We start from the raw sequence: 20,847 nt of genomic DNA, 5'->3' as shown, positions 1-20,847 counted from the left end.
ATGTGGTTGTTTGTTTTCAATCCAATGATGAGTGGAGTTGAGGGAGACCCTTAAACGGGCCGTTATGTATTTGGGCCAGCTGCCTAGGGTTGCACTTCCATAGTGCAACCAGGATATCACTAAGTCTTGGACAGCAGAGTTGAAGTCCTTGGGTGGTAGAAAGGGTTTTAATTGTCTTAAAATGTTCATTTGGAGGGTCTCTCCTTTGGTGGCAGCACGAATGTGCTTTTGCATGTTAAGATTCTTGTCGAGAGTTATACCCAGTGATCTCGTTGAGGCAATGATCTGAGGCTGTTAATTGCTTCATCCATTCATTAATGATGGGTGAGTGTTTGGGTGGGACGATTGGGGCGATATGTCCCTGCAAAGGGTTTACCAATTGCTCCACTGACCGTATCGGTGCCCTCTTCAAACTTAGGATCATTTAATAAAAGTGGTACGTTTTCTGAATACAAAGGCTGTTTTGGCCAGATCCTGACTCACAGCACAACAGTTGATGGAGAAAGAGTCCCCAAAATGCTTTTTCTCTTGATGACTATTTAGGCATTCAGATACTCCATATTGTTTACCATGATCATGAGGACAGCAGAGATTCATGCGGTATTCTTCCACTACTGGTATGGATAGTGGTGACTGACACCCCTACAGAGTGTGCCTGTTGCCTGGATACCTACCATAAAGAGGGTCTGGAGTGTCGTTCGTGGCCTCTTACTGAGGAAGATGCCTTTCATGGATTTTATTTGCAAGGCCGTAAAGATCCTTACTTGGCCTTTGCATGTAGAGAAGAATAAGGATAGCTTCCTCACAGGAATCCTACGCAGGCATCCTCAACTGTTGAGCCATTGCTCCCCTTCAATGAGGCATTAAGTATCCCATCTTGGTCACATTGAATCCGCTTCTGCTTCGGTCGTAAACTGCCAAGTTGCTCACCACCATCGTCTGCCGCCTTGGGACTCAATATTTTTTGCAGCTCCCTCCTCTCTTGAGAGTTTTGTTTCTCAGGTTTCTTCTTCTCTTTCCTTCTACTCCAGAGAGGGAGTTGAAGGATTAAGACAATGCGAAAGATTCTTTTCTTTTCAATGAGCCTTTCTCTTCGCTCCACAAATGTGTCTTGCTCTCTATCCATGTGGGAAATGGGACAAATAGTAGTCCCAAACCTCCCTGACCACTTTTGTGATTGTTTTCAGAAGGTGTGTACCAAGGGCAAGATGTGGCCAATCAGAACCTTTACTCTGACTTGCATACAGTCGATTTGGCTGCACAATCCATTGACTTTTTAAAGGTCATCATGCCAGGATACATTCCCCTGCTAGACTAAATTATGGGGAACTTACATCAGTTGCCAAGATGGCACCTTCTAAGGCTCTGTGATGTCATCTCGTGAGTGGTTTTGAACCTGCGTCGGAACCGAAGCACCACCTATCAACAAAGGACAGTTTATTCAGCTTTTCGAGTCTAGTCTGGTGCCTAAAGGAGATTTAAGCTGTTAGGAATCTGCAAGTACATAGCATTTCTACCAGAAAGAACATTACCAAGTAACTTGTTTATTAGGATAATAATAATAATAATAAAAACATTTATTAAGCGCCTGATTACACTATGGACAGTGCGTCTCCGCGCTGGGATGCATTCCAATCAGATTCCTAACAAAGACCGGTCCATGATGAGGGGAAAGGACAGGAGAGGTGAGACACTGACTCAAAACTAATCTTCCGGGAACAAATAAGTCTTAAGTTTTTGCCGGAACCTCGTTTCCGACGGTTCCAGCTGAAGCTCAATAAGGAGTTTGTTCCATTGTTTGCTGGCTAGAAACCTAAAGGAACGCCCAGCCATCCGCGCTTTATAGATGCGGGGTACTGTAAACTGCATGCTGCCCATAGATCTCAGAAGGCGTTTTGGACGATATATGGTTAACATCTTTTGGAGGTAGGTCAGGCTCAAGTTTCAAGTTTATTTTACTGGATTTGGAACTCCGAAGAGATCCACAAAATAAAAATACATAATCACAGAAATACAGGTTGTATAAAAGAAAGACACAATTACAAAGTACCATTATCTGTGCAGAAAGACCAATACGGATTTCATAAACATAATACCTTAGTTCATACATTGCAAAGAAAGGCCCCTCAATAAATATCTAAAAAACATTTTAAAAAGTTAAAAACATTAAAACAGAACATCTCGTTGAGAGGGTTATTAAGGGCAAGTACAAAAGCATTAACGGTTAGAATACTCAATTTCAAACAGATGTGGCGCAACCATTTGCGTCGGGAAGGAAGCAGAGAGGGACATACAAATAGTACATGTGTCAAATCTTGCGTAGGGAAGTTGCAAAAATTACAGGCTGCGGAAGTACCATACCATTTGGCCAAAAGTCTGTTTAAAGGTAGAAGATCCTGTCTTAGCAGGAACTAGAACCGCCGGACACCATGAGATAGGTTCCAGGATATATAGGGTTGCCTGTATTTAATTGCACAAGATGAAATGAATGGAGTGACTCCCTTCCTTGTCACAATATACTCCCTATCTAAACAAAAACTAAGTTCCCACGAGGCCCGTTTCAGGACTGATTTCAATTGGCCCTGAGATAGTGAAAAAAGTGAGGTCTCATTTAATTTTAAAAACGACAACGCCTTTCTAAAGATTTTTACAAGAAGGGAGAATTCATTAAAAGACCCCAATAATTCGTTTTTCATAAGACATTGTAGGGTCCCCACTTCCCCCTTGGCCAAACAGACAACCCATCGCACCAATCCCACCAGGCCCTGGGCCCAACTACTACGTACTCCAAACTCAAGTCTGAAGGCCGCTGCTGTACATGCGTTGTTAGTAGTAGTTGGATACCGGAAAATCTTCCCCTCGGCCTGCTGCAAAAAACCCCATTGCCCCAAATCCACTGTTTCCAGTCCATAGAGTAGGGAGGACGGAATTTTTGCACGAAATCCCTCCAGCAGGTAGGAAAAATGTCGCCTCCCAGTGGCAGTATAAAGGGATAGTAAACTTGTGCCTTGGGCCACTGCCTTCCGCATGGTATTATCAATATGGGGTTTCTCACTAGAATTATTAGTTATTATTTTCCCCAAAAATACATAATTATATACAACTTCCAACATTTGTCCCCCAACAGTCCATCCAATTTTGGGTTTTTTCTTGCCAGCAATACACATTATTTTACTCTTAGAAATGTTTATTTTAAGGAAATGAGATTCAGCAAATAAATGGAGGGCATGTAAGCGGTTATTTAAGCCCTTAGGGGTTAGATCCAATATTAAGATATCATCGGCGTAAAGTAAACTAGAAATCGCAGAGCCCCCTAACATAGGAGCTATTCCTTCACAGGAGGCAAGTGTCAAAGGAAGATTAGAAATATATAAAGAGTAGAGAATGGGGGCTAGTAAACAACCCTGCTTAAGACCATTAACAAAGTGAATGACCCTAGATAGCCCTCTTTCTCCCCCTAAAACAGAGGTCTTCAAACTTTTTGATGCCGAGACCCCCTTGTAAAACCTTTTTAGGCGTAAGGACCCCCTTCCGACAAAAGTTTCTAGAAACTGGTACTCCTCATCATCAACTTTTGACAACCATAAATGCGCCTGTTAGACCTCATCACATCCCTCCATCATTCATCCACCCACACTTTCACACATCCATCCATCTACCCTTTCATCCTTCCATCCATACATCCATCCACCCTTTCATCCTTCCATCCATACATCCATCCTTTACCCATCCACCCTTCCTTCCATCCACCATTCATCCACCCACCTTTTCACACATCCATCATCATTCATCCATGCAACCTTTTATCCATTCATACATCATCCACCCTTTAATCTTCCCATCCATACATACATCCTTCATCCATCCACTCTTTCATCCTCCCATCCAGCATCTATCCACCCTTTCATCCATACATCCATCCACCCACCCTTTCATCCATCCATCTACCCATCATTCTTCCCCTCACCTTTTCACACATCCATCCATCCATAGATCCGTCATCCGTCCACCCTTTCATCCTTCCATCCATCCATCCATCTATCCTTCACCAATCTATCCTTCATCCATCCACCCTTCCATCCATACATCCATACATCCATCATTCATCCAGCCACTCTTTCCTCCATCCATTCACCCATCATTCATCCACCCATCTTTTTACACATCCATCCATCCATCATTCATCCATCCACCCACCCTTTCATCCATCCATCCTTCATCCGCCCACCCTTTCATTCTTCCATCCATACATCTATCCTTCACCAATCTATCCTTCATCCATCCTTTCATCCTTCCATCCATCATTCATCCATCCACCCTTTCATTCATCCATTCACTCATCATTCATCCACCCACCTTTTCACACATCCATCCATACACCCATCCTTTACCCATCCACAATTTCATCCATCCATTCACCCATCCACCCTTCCTTCCATCCACCCATCATTCATCCACCCACCTTTTCACACATCCATAATTCATCCATGCAACCTTTTATCCATTCATACATCCAGGGCTTGAGTTGGGGTACCACGCGGGTGGACGGCGTCCCCCCACTTATTTTACCGGGAGCTCGATAACTGGAGAAAATGGAGCCACACATTCACTCTTTGGCCTCTCTGGGGCGAGATCGGAGCTCATTCAGAACGCTGCTCACGCGCTGGCTTCTCTGATGTAATCGCATCTAAGGGGTGAGCGAGGGGAGGCAATGAGTCTGATTGTGCAAGCCACCTTTCGTGACATCACTTCCTGTCGTGACGTCAGCGTCCCCCCACTTCTTTTTTTTAGGACTTGTGCCCTGCATACATCCATCCACCCTTCCATCCTCCGATCCATACATCCATCCTTCATCCATCCACCCACCCTTTCATCCATACATCCATCATTCATCCATCCACCCTTTCATCCATCCATTCACCCATCATTCATCCACCCATCTTTTTACACATCCATCCATCATTCATCCATCCACCCTTTCATCCGTCCACCCTTTCATCTGTCCATCCTTCATCCGTCCATCCTTCATCCGTCCATCCTTCATCCGTCCACCCTTTCATTCTTCCATACATCTATCCTTCACCAATCTATCCTTCATCCATCCACCCTTTCATCCTTCCATCCATACATCCATTATTCATCCATCCACCCTTTCATCCATCCATTCACCCTTCATTCATCCACCTATCTTTTTACACATCCATCCATCCATCATTCATCCATCCACCCTTTCATCCATCCATCCTTCATCCGTCCACCCTTTCATTCTTCCATCCATACATCTATCCTTCACCAATCTATCCTTCATCCATCCACCCTTTCATCCTTCCATCCATACATCCATCATTCATCCACCCACCCTTTCATTCATCCATCCTTCATCCGCCCACCCTTTCATCCTTCCATCCATACATCCATTATTCATCCATCCACCCTTTCATCCATCCATTCACCCTTCATTCATCCACCTATCTTTTTACACATCCATCCATCCATCATTCATCCATCCACCCTTTCATCCATCCATCCTTCATCCGTCCACCCTTTCATTCTTCCATCCATACATCTATCCTTCACCAATCTATCCTTCATCCATCCACCCTTTCATCCTTCCATCCATACATCCATCATTCATCCACCCACCCTTTCATTCATCCATCCACTCCTCATTCATCCACCCACCTTTTCACACATCCATCCATCCTTCAGCCTTTCATCCATCCACATCCATCCATCCACATCCATCCATCCTTCAGCCGTACATCCATCCATCCACCCATCATTCATCCACCCACCTTTTCTGTGCCTCTCATAGGGGGGGTGGGGAGGGATCAGTATCTCTCTGCATCGTCGCCCTCCTTCTTTCCCGCTCACGGGAGGGCATCTCTGTGCCTCCCTGCTGGGGGCGGGGGACGCGTCACGGGACCCACAGATCCAGGTGCACAACATTCATTGAACTCAAAGGGCTACACTACAGCCACTCCCCCAGCCCCCCACCCCTCCCCAGCTCCCCCCAGCTCGTGTATGTGAGCCTGGCTGAAACGGCTTCAGGGACACACACACAGTTACACCCAAGTACTTGAAAGGTCTTTAAAAGACCTTTTACTTGTTAATGAGGCGTTGATGTTTTTCACACCTCGGTGCGAATTAGACCTCCGCCGTGAGCACCCTCAGCCCAATGCCAGGAACTCTGCAGAATCTGCGACCCCCTTCCCAGGACTCCACGACCCCCCTGGGGGTCGCGCCCCACAGATTGAAGACCGCTGCCCTAAAAGAACTTTACACCATGTATCTGTGTGAAGAGCACACACCAGCTCCAACAAGCTGGAAGGCATACCATGCGCTGATAGCTTTCTCCAAAGCAGCGGACGATCCACTTAATCGAATGCTGTGGAGAAGTCTATAAACGCTGCGTACACCCCACCACCGCGAACCCTCACATATTTGTCAGGTATTATTTGTAAGGCCGTAAGATTATCAAGGGTACCATGAACCCTGCGGAAGCCTGTCTGTTCAAGGGGCAATATGTTGTTATTAGACACCCACTCGTCTATCAGGAACAGCAGGCATTTAGCAAAGACCTTACCGATTGCATCAAGAAGGGCGATAAGACGATAGTTTTTAGGGGCATTCCCATCGCCCTTCTTGAACAGCGGCACCAGTATACTTCCCTTCCATGACGGCAGGACAGTTTTATTCATGAAGCAAAAACTAAATAATGGAAATAAAACCTTGCTCCAAGAAACAGGGTCCTGCTTCAAGAACAGAATTGGAAGCTCATCAGGGCCCATTGCGCCAGAGGAGCGTAATTCTTTTATGGCCCGTTCGATAACCTTCTCAGAAGGTGGATCTAGGCCAGGCCCTTACCATGTGCAATACGGTGGATAATGCACATGGCCTTAAACCGGATGCGTTCCCGCATGGGGAGCCAGTGCAAGATCTGTAACGCACGTTTCCGCAATGACTTCCTCTGCAAGTTTAAAACAAGCCTGGCCGCCGCATTTTGAACATATTGCAGTTGGTTCAGGCCCTTTTTACTTAGGCCACAGAACAGGGAATTCCCATAGTCAAGGTGGGACGTGACTAAGGCATGTACTAATGTTTTCCTGGCTGTAATAGGTAGGAGATTCAGGATTTTACGTAGGACCTTCAGTATGCCATAGCATTTCCCCTCCATCTTGTCAATGTGTTGGGAATATGAAAGATTGGTATCCAAGAGAACACCCAAGTTTTCCACCGTGTCAGAGGGGGTGGGTGTAGGACCCAGATCAGCGGGCCACCAGGCTGATGTCCAAATTGATGGAGAAGAACCAATCACCAGAAGTTCGGTCTTGTTACCATTAAGGCGGAGGCAATCGCTCTTCATCCAAGCTGCAAGTGCCACAAGACAAGCAGAAAAATTATTTGCGTCTCAACTGGGTTGTGAGATAGAGTAACCACCAGTTACGTATCGTCCGCATATGACACGATATCCACCCCGTAGGATTCCACCATCCTAGCCAGGGGTTCCATATACAGATTAAACAATGTAGGGCTCGGAATGGAACCCTGCGGGACCCCTTGTTTTAAAGCTCGAGACGTGGACCTAAGGGGGGGGACAGTGTATTTGGAATTTTCTATCCGCCAGAAAAGAGACCATCCATTCATAGGCTAGCCCGGCAACCCCCATCTCGCTCAAACGGGCAAGAAGTCGGGAGTGCTATACAGTATTGAACGCCGCACTCAGGTCCAGCAATATCAAAGCAGCGGTCTGAACACAGTCTTTAGATAGGGAAGAGTTCTTCAGATTACAACCTTGAAACAGCAGAACTTGTGCTAGCTCGGCTCCACCCACGGCGCCGCACTGGATGCCGTTCATTCCGCCGTTGCCCCGGTTCCAGGACCATTTTGTTCCGACCTGGGATCCGCATTGGGCGGCGGAGTCGGTCCGGCCTCGGCCGGCGCCGTTCTCGGCACCCTTTCTGACGCTGTTCGTCCCTTCTCCGGCTCGGGCCCTCCCGCCTCGACCGGCCCCTTCTGTGCCGGAGGCAGAGGAGGACTGTGAAGGATCGGAGGACCCCCTTGCCTGGCAGTGTGACTCCGAGGAGGATTGGGTGGATCACCTGGAAGACACTGGCGACCTCGCGACTGGCGACTCTGACCCGGGGTTTGCCTCTCACCCACCTACGATGTAGAAGGGCGCTTCCTACACTATGGTGCTCCGTCGGGCTGCTGAGGCCCTCAACCTCGACCTCCCCACAGTGGCCCTCAAACAACCTCCTCATCGAGGTGCGACAGACGGCGTCTACCTTGTCGGTGCCGTTGCTTCCCTTCAATGACGCCCTTACCGACGTCCTCTAGGGCACTTGGTCGCGGCCGGCCACGGGGGCTCCAGTGGATAAAAACGTCGGCAGACGCCACCACCCGGCGCCTGGCGACCCTGCCTTTCTGATCACCCATCCCATGCCTGAGAGTCTGGTCATCCAGGCCTCGACCTCGGAGAGTGCCTTTCCCACGGCTCTGCCGAATAAGGACTCCAAGAAACTAGAACAGTTTGGTAAGCGGTTGTTCTCTTAGGCCAGCTTGGGGCTACGGTTGGTGAACACTGCCTGCTTTTTGGGCCGCTACTCTCACGCAGTGTGGGATACCGTTGCTCAGGTGTTGCCTCAGTGTCCTGAGGAAGTATAGGCTGTCCTTTCTCAGGTGATTGCTGAAGGAAAGGATGCAGCTAAGTTCACCATTCAGTGTGGTTTGGACACCGCAGACTCGTTGGGCAGAGCGATGTCTACAATGGTGGCGTTGTGACTCCACGCCTGGTTACGTTCGACCGGGTTCTCGCCCGATGTCCATAGCTCGCTCATGGATATGCCCTTTGATGGGACCCGCTTGTTTGGTGATAAGGCCAACAGTGCCTTTGAGCGTTTTAAGGACTCGAGGGCCACAACCAAGTCCTTTGGTCTTTCTGCTAAGAACTCGGCCACTTCTGGTTTTCGTTCCTTTCGTGGTCAGAGCAGAGGCACCCAGGCACGTTCCTTCAACAAGCCTGTGCAGAACCAGCTTCAGCGTGGCTGTGGTCGCGGCTTCTGCAGAGGCGGGTAGGGGAATCAGCGTGCGGGTAAGTCCACCTCCACCCACGCTGCTCCTACCTCGAAACCTTACTAGTCCGAGTTTTGTGGAGCACCCCACGCCGGCGGGTGGCAGGATCTGCCACCACCTCCCCCACTGGCGCGACATTGTCATACAAGTGGGTGCTGCAGATAATCCACAAGGGTTATTCCCTTCCCTTTCAGTCCTCCCCTCCAGCCATGCCACCTCGGTGCCACCGCCTGTCGGGGGATCACTTGGTTCTTCTCCAACAGGAAGTCACAGCCCTCTTGGCCAAGGGGGCCATTAAATGCGTTCCCGGGTAGGAAGTGGGGAGTGGTTGTTATTCCCACTACTTTCTGATCCCCAAGAAGGACAAGGGGGACTTGCACCCCATCTTGGACCTCGGGGAGGTCAGTCGCTTTCTCCGGAAGGAGAAGTTCAAGGTGCTGATTTTGGCTCAGGTCCTGGCTGCCCTGGACCCTGGAGACTGGATGGTAGAGTTGGACTTGCAGGACGCTTATTTTCACATCCCCCTCCTGCCGGCCCAATGGCGTTACCTGCAGTTCATGGTAGGCCAGGAGCATTTTCAGTTTGCAGTGCTCCCCTTCGGCTTTACCAGCGCCTCTTGTGTGTTCACGATGGTGATGGCAGTGGTCGCAGCTCATCTGCGTAGGTCAGGGGTGTCAGTCTTCCCATACCTGGACAACTGGTTGTTGAAGGCGGGCTCGCCCAAAAGAGTAGTCTGCCACCTTCAGACTACGGCCGACCTCCTGCACCTGCTGGGGTTCTCCATCAACGTGCCGAAGTCCCACCGAGTCCCTCTCGGAAGCTCCCCTTCATCAAAGCGGTTCTGGATTCGATGCTGTTTCGGGTTTATCCTCCCGAGCAGCGAGTCCGGGTTATTCAAGCTATGATTCCGATCTTTCTGCCTCTTTCCCGGGTTTGTCAGGATGACCCTCCGGATCCTGGGCGTGATGGCCTCCTGCATCCTGCTGGTAACACATGCCAGATGGCATATGCGGGCTCCGCACTGGGACCTGAAGTTCCAGTGGGCGCAGCATCAGGGCAACCAGTCCGATCACGTCCAGATCTCGGAGGGCACTGCACGATAATTGCAGTGGTGGCTCACAAATCGCAATTGGAGCACACAGTGGTGACGGATGCTTCCCTCCTGGGATGGGGCGGCCACTTGGGAGAGGTGAAGATTAGAGGCATCTGGTCTCCGGCGGAGTCCCGGCTCCATATCAACATTTTGGAGCTGCGGGCGATCCGTCTTGCACTGAAGGCATTCTTTCCCTCTGTCCAGGGAAGTGTGGTGCTGGTGTTCAAGGACAACACCACCGCCATGTGGTATTGCAACCAACAGGGCGGGGTGGGTTCCTGAACCCTATGCCAGGAGGCTCTGCGCCTCTGGACATGGCTGGAACGTCAAGGCATTACCTTGGCGTTTCAACACCTGGCAGGTTCCCTGAACGCCAAGGCGGACAAACTCAGCCGCCGGTGCTTGATGGATTACGAATGGCGTCTGAACTCGGAGGTGGCGCAAGGTCTCTTTCAGCGATGGGGAGAGCCTTGAGTAGATCTATTCACCACCGAAGAGAACGCACAATGTCATTAGTTCTGCACGTTGGAATTTCCAAGACGGCACTTGTTCGATGACGCTTTTCGTCGTGAGAGGAGTTGCGGTCTGTTGTACGCCTTTTCGCCTATACCACTTCTGCCCAGAGTGCTGAGGAAGATCAGGCGCGACCGGGCCCAAGTCATCCTTGTGGCTCCTGATTGGGCACGAAGATACTGTTATCCCGAGCTACTCAGCATGGCGATCGATCCCCCGATCCGTCTGCCTCTTCAGGTGGATCTTCTGTCTCAGCAGCAGGGGTCGGTCCTTCACCCGAACCTGTCCAGTCTCCACCTTCATGCGTGGAGATTGAGCTACGACAGTTGACAGATTTAGATCTTCCTCCTGAAGTCTGTGATGTTATTTTGGCAGTCAGGCGTCCCTCCACTAAAAAGGTAAAGCAGGTATCCCAAAAATCTCAACCGCCCCTCTAAAAGCATGTCTAAATGCAGCAGCACGACTCATCACTGGTTCCATAAAACACGACCTTATCTCCCCTCACCTGAAAGCATTAAACTGGTTACCGTACAAAGCCAGAATTCAATTTAAAATGGCATGCACTACACACAAAGCGCTCCACCACAGAACTCCAAGGTACCTTGCTCAGAAAATAGAGCTTTCAGGAGGAAGCAGACCAGCCAGGAGCGCCAGAGATATGCTGCTGAAACCCCCCATCTTTCGGAAGAAGAAGACATACGACAGAGCTTTCTCCAGAGCAGCCCCCAGAATCTGGTACTCACTCCCTCCAAGCATTAGAAAAATTCCAAACACAGCCACATTGAAGAAGGAAGCGAAGAGCTTCCTAATGAGCAAGTTCCTACCATAGGGCCAGACGATTCTTTAATCGTTAAGACTAATAAACCAACGTTAATCAGGAACCACTCAGAATCATGTGTAAAGAAATATTACGTTTACTAAAACGAATAAGAAGTGCATACACAGGAATATTATATATAGCATTTTGTGGCAAGGCTAAGAAATTCATGTCATGTACAGAAATTTGTATATAGTAATGCTACTCATTTTATTGAAACTGGTAAGAAAATTCATGTACAGAAATTATATACAGATATTCGCACTGTTTCACAAATGTTCATAATGTAACTGTTAAGCGCTCTGATACCCAAGGGTCTTGTCCGCACTATATAAAACTCTAAAAATAAAATAAAAATAAATAAAAATCTCTTCCTTTCTATGGCTTCCTGATCAGCCTTCTCTTTTTAAGTCCCCGTTTGTTATCCATTTCCTGAAAGGCATTACACACACGTTCCCTCCAGTTCCGTTTATAATGCCTCAGTGGGACTTGAATCTTGTGTTGACTTATTTGATGTGCGCTCCCTTTGAGCCGCTTCACACCTGTCCTTTTCGTCTTCTCAACTTATAGACTGCTTTCCTGGTTGCGATCACCTCTGCCAGAAAAGTTAGTGAGCTCCAGGCTCTTTCTTCCAAACCTCCTTTCCTTTCTGTTCATCAAAACAAGATGGTTTTAAGGACCCGCCCTTCTTTCTTGCCAAAGGTTGTTACGCCCTTCCACATCGGGCAGACCATCACTGCCCAGCTTCTTTCCGCCTCCACATCCCTCAAGGGAGGAGGAGAGGCTCCACCGTCTGGACCCAAAATGGGCGCTCGCATTCTGTCTGCAGCGTACACAACAATTCTGGGTGGCTGACCAGCTCTTTGTTGGATACGTGTGCGCCAAAAAAGGTCGGGCTGTGCACAAGCGGACCATCTCCCGGTGGGTCGTTCTGTGCATCAAAACATGTTACTCCTTTGTAAGAAGGAGCCTCCTTTGGGAATGCGTGCCCAGACCACCAGGGCAACGGCAGCCGCTACTGCCTTGGGACGCCGCATTCCCTTACCTGACATTTGTCAGGCAGCTACGTGGGCCTCGCTGCACATATTTACCAAGCACTACTGCCTTGACAGTCAACACCGGAGGGACGGCTTCTTTGGTCGTTCTATGCTCCGTGACTTTCTGATGTAATCTTGTTCGCAGACCCACCCCAGTGGTTGGTATTGCTGGGGTATCTATTCTAAGGTAAGGAATCTATCACGAACGTGTCTGTTTCAGATGCACAAGTTACTACTTGTGTAACGATATATCTGTAAGAGACATTAGTTAGTGATAGATTTCTTACCGCCCCACCTATCCGCCCAGTTCTGCGATCTGATTGTTAGGGTTAAGGACATCCGTTTTAGGGCACTAGTTTCTTGGCACCAGTAGTCAGTTTCATGCATGGCTCTGCATTCCTGGCGCGGTGAGTCCTGTACAGAACTGACGTCAGCGCGCATGGGTGACGCCTAAGTAGTCTCTGTGATGTCATACGACGCTAGCAACGGATGTGGAGTGCACAAAGCCACCTACTGCCACGCAGAGGTACTGCTAGCAAAGCTTTCCGGATCCAGTCTGAGGCCAGGGGATATTCTAAGGTAAGGAATTTATCACTAACTAATGTCTCTTACAGATATATCGCTACACAAGTAAGAAACCTGTGCTTCTAAGTCCTCTAGACCTTGCTCCTAGTCTGGTTCCGCCGGTAGTTCCTCTTTCTAAGTCTTCAAGACAGTGCTGCTAGCTGCTACTCTGGACCGGTCAGTAATTCCTCCTTTTAAGTCTTCCAGACAGTGATACCACTCTGGTCCCTTCTGAAATTCCCACATTTTAAGTCCTCTATTCAATGCTGCAGCTGTGTCTCTGTTCCCAGTTGTAATTCCTCAATCTTTGTCCTCTTGACAGTGCTGCTAGCTACTTCTCTTGTCCAATCAGTAACTCCCCCATTCTACATCCTCTAGGCAGTGCTACAGCTGCTTCTCTGGTCAGAGTGGTAATCCTTCATTCTTAGTCACCTGGGCAATGCTGCTAGCTGCTTTTCTGGTCCCGTCTGTGGTCACAGTAGTTATTTCTTATTCTTAATCCTCTAGAGAGTGCTGCTAGCGACTTCTCTGGTCACATCTGTAATTCCTCATTCTAAGTCCTCTAGGCACTGCTGCATCTGTATCTTTAGTCCTGTCAGTAATTCCTCATTTTAAGTCCTCTAGACAGTGCTGCTAGTTGCTTCTCTGGTCCCATTGGTAATTCCTCATTCTAAGTCCTCTACACAATGCTGCTACCTGCTTCTTCGGTCTTATCGATAATTCTTCATTCTAAGTCCTCTAGACAGTGCTGCAGTTGCTCTGGTCCCAGTGGTAATTCCAGAAAATGCCACCTTAACCACATCGCTGCTTGCAAGATTCCCCTCCTGTGCTGGACAACAATTAAAACGGATGTGGTCATGACGAGCTCAGCTCGTCATGAGCACACGAGCACTGTCCTGCATGACAAGCTGAGCTCGTCATGAGCATGGAAGAGGTTAATGAAGGTAAATAACTTGTTCGAGGCATGTGGGCTGCTGAATTCATATCTGTGCATAGATCGCCGCCTAGTGTTGGGTCCGGATGATCGCACATTGTTGTCCTGGAAGAGTCTTCGAAGTATCACGAGATAGGTGGCTCCTCCCCTGGACTACAGTGCGCATGGGCATCGACTCAATCCCCAGATTGTTTTTTTTTCCGCCATTGGGTTCGGATGCATATTGGTTCACTCAAGTTCGGAATCGATAAAAAAAACTTTCCTTTTGGCCAAAAGGCCTTTAGTATAGCGTCGGTATTGTCTTGCGATCGGTGCCCAGTTCTGTTCCAGCTCAGTTCCCGAGCCGGACATCCAGAGGAGCCGCGTGGCTTTATCGACGAATCATCATGGAACGGAGCCCGTTCAAGAGATGTCCCGCGTGCAACTCGAAATATCCTCACATCGACGTCCACCCGGTGTGCAACAAGTGCCTGTCGCCAGATCACGCTGAAGCCAGATGTATGGCTTGTTCCCATTTCCGCTCCAAGAAGACAATTCGACTTCGACGCGCAGCACGCAAGGAAGCCCAGCAGACAGCACCTGACCCGGTGAACATCTTCGATGCCGAGGACGATGAGGAAGCAGAGCGGGAGGTTCGAGAGAACCTGTCTGATCCCGCATCGGAGATCGACTCCAGCTGCGACGCTGATATTGAAATGGTCGATACTGAAGACGTCATCTACGAGGTAGGAGACAACGATGGGGCCCTTGGGGCCATGGAAGATAGCTCAAGCGAAGAGCTAGGCCCGAACGTTAATACTGGGGCCGAGACACTTAATAAGGCTCAGGTCGAGGGATCGCCACATGGCCTTACCCAAGATCTTACACTAGGTTCTACAGCCTCGCCTTCTGGCCCGGCTTCGGACACTTCTAAGGAGCCACGGGTTGCAAAATCGAAACCGAAAGAGAAAGCTTCGGTGTCTACGCAACCAAAAGCACTAGGGGAAAAATCGAAACCGAAAGTGCGTATTGCTTTGGTCGGCTCGAAGTCATCTGAACTATCGGCACCGACGAAGCATAAAGGTGTTATCGACCCGGTGAGGTCGTTAAAGAGTGTCGAGCCGAAAACTAAGACACCGAAAAAACTGGTCAAGGATGTCGACCCGAAAAGATCGGCGCCGAAGACCGTCGACACAGAAAAAGGACTCTGAGCTCAGAAGGTTCTCGATCTTACGCGTCGACCAGACACGGCTAAAAGCGGTACAAACCTCGAGTCCACGCCTGTCGGTGGCTCAAAGGAAACAGTCGAGTCGACGCAGCCGTCCGCCTCCTTCTCGAAGCAGGTGTCGGAGTCGTTGAAAAGAATTATGGAAAAGGCTTCGGCTGTCGGACCAAAGGATACTGCACCACCGAAGCCTGCCAGTAAACCTAAAAAATCGCCGGCGCCCATCCAGTTCACGCTGCCGCCGAAAGTGGTGCCTAAGGCCTTCGCCCCTAAGATGGCCGTCGAAGCGTCCAAGAAGGTGTCCACGGGGCCGAAGCCCACAACTGCGGTACTGGTCACAAAGCATCGACAACCCTCGCTTGAAGAGCAGTCGGAACAATTCATCGATGCCGACACGGGTAGACTTTCAATTTACAAATGAAAGATCGCCCCGGAACAGCCTATGGAGTCATATAAAATCCCATTAAAAAAGGAGGATTCCACTACAACACCCGTTCTTGTCGAACCTTTAGCTCCACATGGCAAAGACACTGCTCCTGCTCCGCCCACTTACCCGGATGTGGAGACAGGGGAAGGTGATGATGAGGAGTACAGCTATCCTGTAGACACTGATCCAGAAGATCAAACTGAACACTGGGGGGACGCTGCTGACCCAGGGGATCCACTCACTGCCCCGGACACTCATGTGTATGCTGTAAAAACATCACCTACTGAAGACTCAGCAGTGTTTAATGCACTTATTGAAAGGGCAGCCAAAAATCATGACGTCCAGCTCCATGCTGACCCTATTGAAGTGGATTTTCTGTTTGACATCTTTTCCACCTCAGAGAGAACTGTCAAGACTCTGCCAATGCTAAAGGGTGTCTTAAAACATGCTGGGGACATATTTAAAGAGCCCACAAGGGCCAGGGTGATAAACCCCAGAATTGAAAAAAAGTACAAACCGGCGCCTGGGGACACTACCTACTTTAAGGGACAGTTGCCGTTGGACTCTCTGGTTGTTTCCAATGCCCGGAAGAGGGCAAACTCGCAAACAACGGGTGATGCTCCTCCCCTGACAAAGAATCAAAAGTGCTAGAAGCATCAGGGAAAAGGGTGGCAGCTCAAGCGCCCAATATCTGGCGCATTTCAAACACTCAGGCACTCTTAGCCAGATATGACAGGGCCCATTACGATACACTTGAGACCCTGTTACAACACTTGCCAGATGAATATAAGGAGGCAGCAGAGATGCTTATACAGGAAGGGAAGCTCATATCAAACGCTTCTATCAAGTTGCACTGGACGCAGCAGACACCGCGGCCAGAGCCATTAACACAAGTGTGATGTTGAGGCGACATGCCTGGCTCAGAATCTCCGGGTTCAAGCCAGAGATACAGACCACCATTCTAAATCAGTCTGTAAACCCTGATCATTTGTTTGGCCCAGAGGTGGACACCACCTTGGAAAAAATCTAAAAGGACACGGAGACTGAAAAGTCTATGGGGGCACTCCAGTCGCAGCAGTTCAGGGGTGGTTCTTTTCGTCGCTCAAACAATAGAAGAGTTTCCAGAGGCCAGCTGTCCCAGCAAACACAGTACAATAAAGGTGGCGCGCAAACCACATACACCAAACAAAATAGAGGTGGCTATCGTTGAAACAGCGCCAAGGGCAGAGGTCGTGGAAACAACAGCTCCAGATCCTCCGCCACTAACAAACAGTGATGCCTTGTCACTGCCCCCCGACCATACAACACCGGTCGGGGGGAGACTACAACAGTTCCTGCCGGTCTGGAAATCCATCACCACAGACGGGTAGGTCAGGAAGCTTATCCAGTACGGTTATTGTCTGGAGTTAAAATCCACTCCACCCAACATACCCCCAAGACACCGTCCTATGTCCACAGAGCATTTGCACTTATTGCAGCAGGAGGTACTCGTCATGCTGCAAAAAGGAGCAATCTAACTCGTGCCTGTGGAAGAAAAAGGTACAGGAGTGTACTCACTGTACTTCTTCCCTCAGACCCATACTAGACCTCAGACCCCTAAACCAGTACATTCTATCAGAACACTTTCACATGCTAACACAGCAGCAGGTCCTACCGTTGCTCAGTCACGGAGATTTCCTCGCAACATTAGATCTGAAGGATGCATACTTTCATATTCCGCTACACCAGTCACACAGAAAATACCTCAGATTCACCACTCAGAATCAGCATTACCAATTCAAGGTCCTCCCTTTCGGAGTGACGACGGCACCCAGGGTGTTTACAAAGTGCCTGGCGACAGTGGCTGCACACCTACGGAGACAAAATATTCACGTCTACCCTTATCTGAGCGACTGGCTTATCCAAGCAAAGGCGGCCAAGCAGTGTGCCGCCCACATGTCCCACACCATTCACCTTCTTCACGATCTGGGATTCTCACTGAATTACCCAAAGTCCAACCTTCAGCCCGCCCACGTACGACAGTATCTGGGCGCGACAATAGACACTCTGGCAGCCAAAGCACAGCCAAATTCAGTGAGGATCAACGGCATTCAATTGCTGATACAAAAATTCAGACCGCAACACTCGCTTCCTGCACGAGTGTTCATGCAGTTGATAGGCATGATGGCCTCCTGCATCTTCATAGTCCTGCACGCGAGACTACATATGCGTCCGCTTCAGGAGTGCTTAGCACGTCAGTGGAATCAGGCTCACAGACAGTTGAAGGACCTAGTGTTGGTAACCGGTCGTTCATACAACTCTCTGCATTGGTGGAACCCACAAAACCTTTGCAGGGGACGACCGTTCCAGGAGCCTGTGCCACAGATCATTCTGACAACGACACATCTCTCCAGGGATGGGGAGCTCATGTACTCCACTACACAGTGCAGGGACTATGGACAACGCAGCAAAAGAAGATGCACATCAACCCTAATAGAACTGATGGCTATCTTCATGGCAATGAAAGCATTCAAAGTACATCTGTGCAACAAGGATGTGTTGATCCGGACGGACAACATGACGGCCATGTACTGCATTCAAAAGCAGGGAGGTACACACTCTCCACAGTTGACTCATCTGGCTCAGAGCATGTGGAAGTGGGCCATTCACAGGAACATCTTCCTCATGGCGGAACACCTCCCAGGCAAAGACAATCAGATGGCGGACCTGCTCAGCAGGTACAGCCACCAAATGCACGAGTGGGAGATACATCCATCAGTACTCCACCCGTACTTCCAGCAGTGGGTTCATCCAGAGATAGACCTGTTCGCCACAAAGAAAAACGCCAAATGCCAAAGCTTTGCCGCCAGGTTCCCACACCCACAGTCGCAGGGCAATGCGATATGGATGAACTGGTCAGGCATATTTGCGTACACTTTTCCCCCAGCACCTCTAATACCGCTGGTGGCACGCAAGCTGAAGCAACACTCAATGACTCTCATCCTGGTTGCTCCAACGTGGGCACGCCAACCATGGTACACCACGTTTCTAGAACTATCCGTGGTACCGCATCAAAGGCTGCACCTCACACCCAGGCTTTTGACGCAGAGCCATGGCGACATTCAGCACCCAGATCCGCAACAGCTCAACCTGGCGATCTGGCTCCTGAGGTCTTAGAATTTGGCTACCTCAACTTGCCTGCTGACTGTATGGATATCATAAAAGAGGCAAGGAGGCCCACCACCAGAGCATGCTATGCAGCAAAATGGAAGCGGTTTGTCATTTATTGTGCAGACCACAACATCAACCCACTAGACGCATCTACTCACAACATCATTTGTTATCTATTACATCTATACAAATGCAATCTGGCCTATGCTTTCATTCGTATACATTTGTCCGCAATAGCAGCTTATTTGCAAAACAGGCAGCATCTCTCACTTTTCAGAGTGCCTGTCATCAAAGCTTTTCTGGAAGGACTCAAACGAGTCATTCCTCCCCGGATCCCACTGGCTCCTGAATGGAACCTAAATGTGGTCCTCACCAGACTAATGGGTCCACCTTTTGAGCCTCTACATTCATGCAAGATTCAGTTCTTAACATGGAAAGTGGCTTTCCTGATAGTAATTACATCGCTGCGACGCATTAGTGAACTCCAGGCACTAACTATCCAAGAGCCATTCATACAACTTCACTCCAACAGGGTGGTGCTTCGCACTACCCCTAAGTTTCTTCCTAAGGTGGTTTCACAGTTCCATATCAATCAGACTATAGAACTGCCTGTGTTCTTCCAAAATCCTAAGTTAGTGGCGGAGACAATGCTCCACACACTAAACGTCAAAAGGGCCTTAATGTACTACATTGATAGGGCGAAAGATTTTCGGAAAACAAAACAACTATTTGTTGCCTTTTCGCCACAACACAAAGGCAACCCCATTTCCAAAGCAGGTATAGCCAGGTGGATCGTTAAGTGCATTCAAATTTGCTATCAAAAAGCCAAGCGCACTTTAACGGTCCCCCCACGGGCCCACTCCACCCGAAAGTTGAGGGCCTCCATGGCTTTCCTTAGAAATATTCTTTTAGAAGACATATGTAGGGCAGCCACATGGTCTACCACACACACATTTACGAAACACTACTGTGTAGATGTGCACTCCAAACAGCAGGCAGCTGTAGGACAGGCTGTTCTAAAAACACTTTTTCAAACTGCTGCAGCTGGCACAGGCGGCCGCCGCTAATGGATGGACTGCTATGTATTCTATGGACACATATGAATTCAGCAGCCCACATGCCTCAAACTGAATATGCTACTTACCAGTATGCATCTGTTCTTGGCATGTAGGGCTGCTGACATTCATATCGCCCGCCCTCCTCCCCGGCGCCTGTAGCGGCTGCAGCACTCAGAAATACTCTTAGCATGGTCATCACTCACCGTGTTACACTCCATCTTTGCCACAATGGCTAAAAACAATCTGGGGATGGAGTCGATGCCCATGTAGTCCAGGGGAGGAGCCACCTATCTCGTGATACTTCGAAGACTCTTCCAGGACAACAATGTGCGATTATCACGACCCAACACTAGGCGGCGATCTATGAACAGATATGAATGTCAGCAGCCCTATATGCCAAGAACAGATGCATACTGGTAAGTAGCATATTCGATTCTTTAAGCGCAGTCTGGGTTTAATATGATGCTCCTAATAATTCTTAACCTATTACTTTCTTTTCTGCAGGAGGAGAATGAAGTTACAGAGTTTTTTGTAACTTTAGAAAAGGATCCGCAGCAGGAGGATTTCTTGCAAGGACGAATGCCTGGAAATCCATACAGCAGCAATGAGCCTGGAATTGGACCTTTAATGAGGGACATTAAAAACAAAATTTGCCAAGACTGTGACCTTGTGGCATTGTTGGAAGATGATAGTGGAATGGAGGTAAGCTTTGTGAAAAAGGAAGCCAAGTTGTACCATGGAGAAACAGGTATTGACTGATGTATTGTGTAGCCGTATTGTGTAGCCTTTAGACGTTTCTAGTGTGGTTCCAAAATGAGATGCAGCCTGGTAGATTAAACTTGTAAAGGTCACTTGATCGCAAGAGGTTAAAATGTTGGATGTCGCAATATCCATGAAATATAAAGATGTAAATGTATATTCTTGGCAGTGGCAGCTCTAAAGGTAATACTAATGAAGAAGGTTAAAAGATTTTAT

At 48.8% G+C, this 20,847-nt stretch overlaps 1 protein-coding gene across 14 annotated transcripts in view; it reads left to right on the top strand.

Annotated features, from left to right (window-relative positions):
- The window catches only part of UBR4 (ubiquitin protein ligase E3 component n-recognin 4), a 1,723,360-nt gene that overhangs the window by 1,472,360 nt on the left and 230,153 nt on the right, over positions 1 to 20,847 (top strand). For all 14 annotated transcript variants that reach the window (XM_086921716.1, XM_086921718.1, XM_086921717.1 and 11 more), the window contains one exon: positions 20,377 to 20,574. In XM_086921716.1, the coding sequence (XP_086777842.1) occupies positions 20,377 to 20,574 (198 nt within the window). The remainder of the gene's footprint in view (positions 1 to 20,376; positions 20,575 to 20,847) is intronic.

The sequence above is a fragment of the Lissotriton vulgaris genome, chromosome 5 (genome assembly GCF_964263255.1).
Source record: "Lissotriton vulgaris chromosome 5, aLisVul1.2, whole genome shotgun sequence".
NCBI lineage: Eukaryota > Metazoa > Chordata > Amphibia > Caudata > Salamandridae > Lissotriton > Lissotriton vulgaris.
Note: the sequence above shows the minus strand (reverse complement) of the source record. Positions and strands in the feature narration are given on the sequence as shown.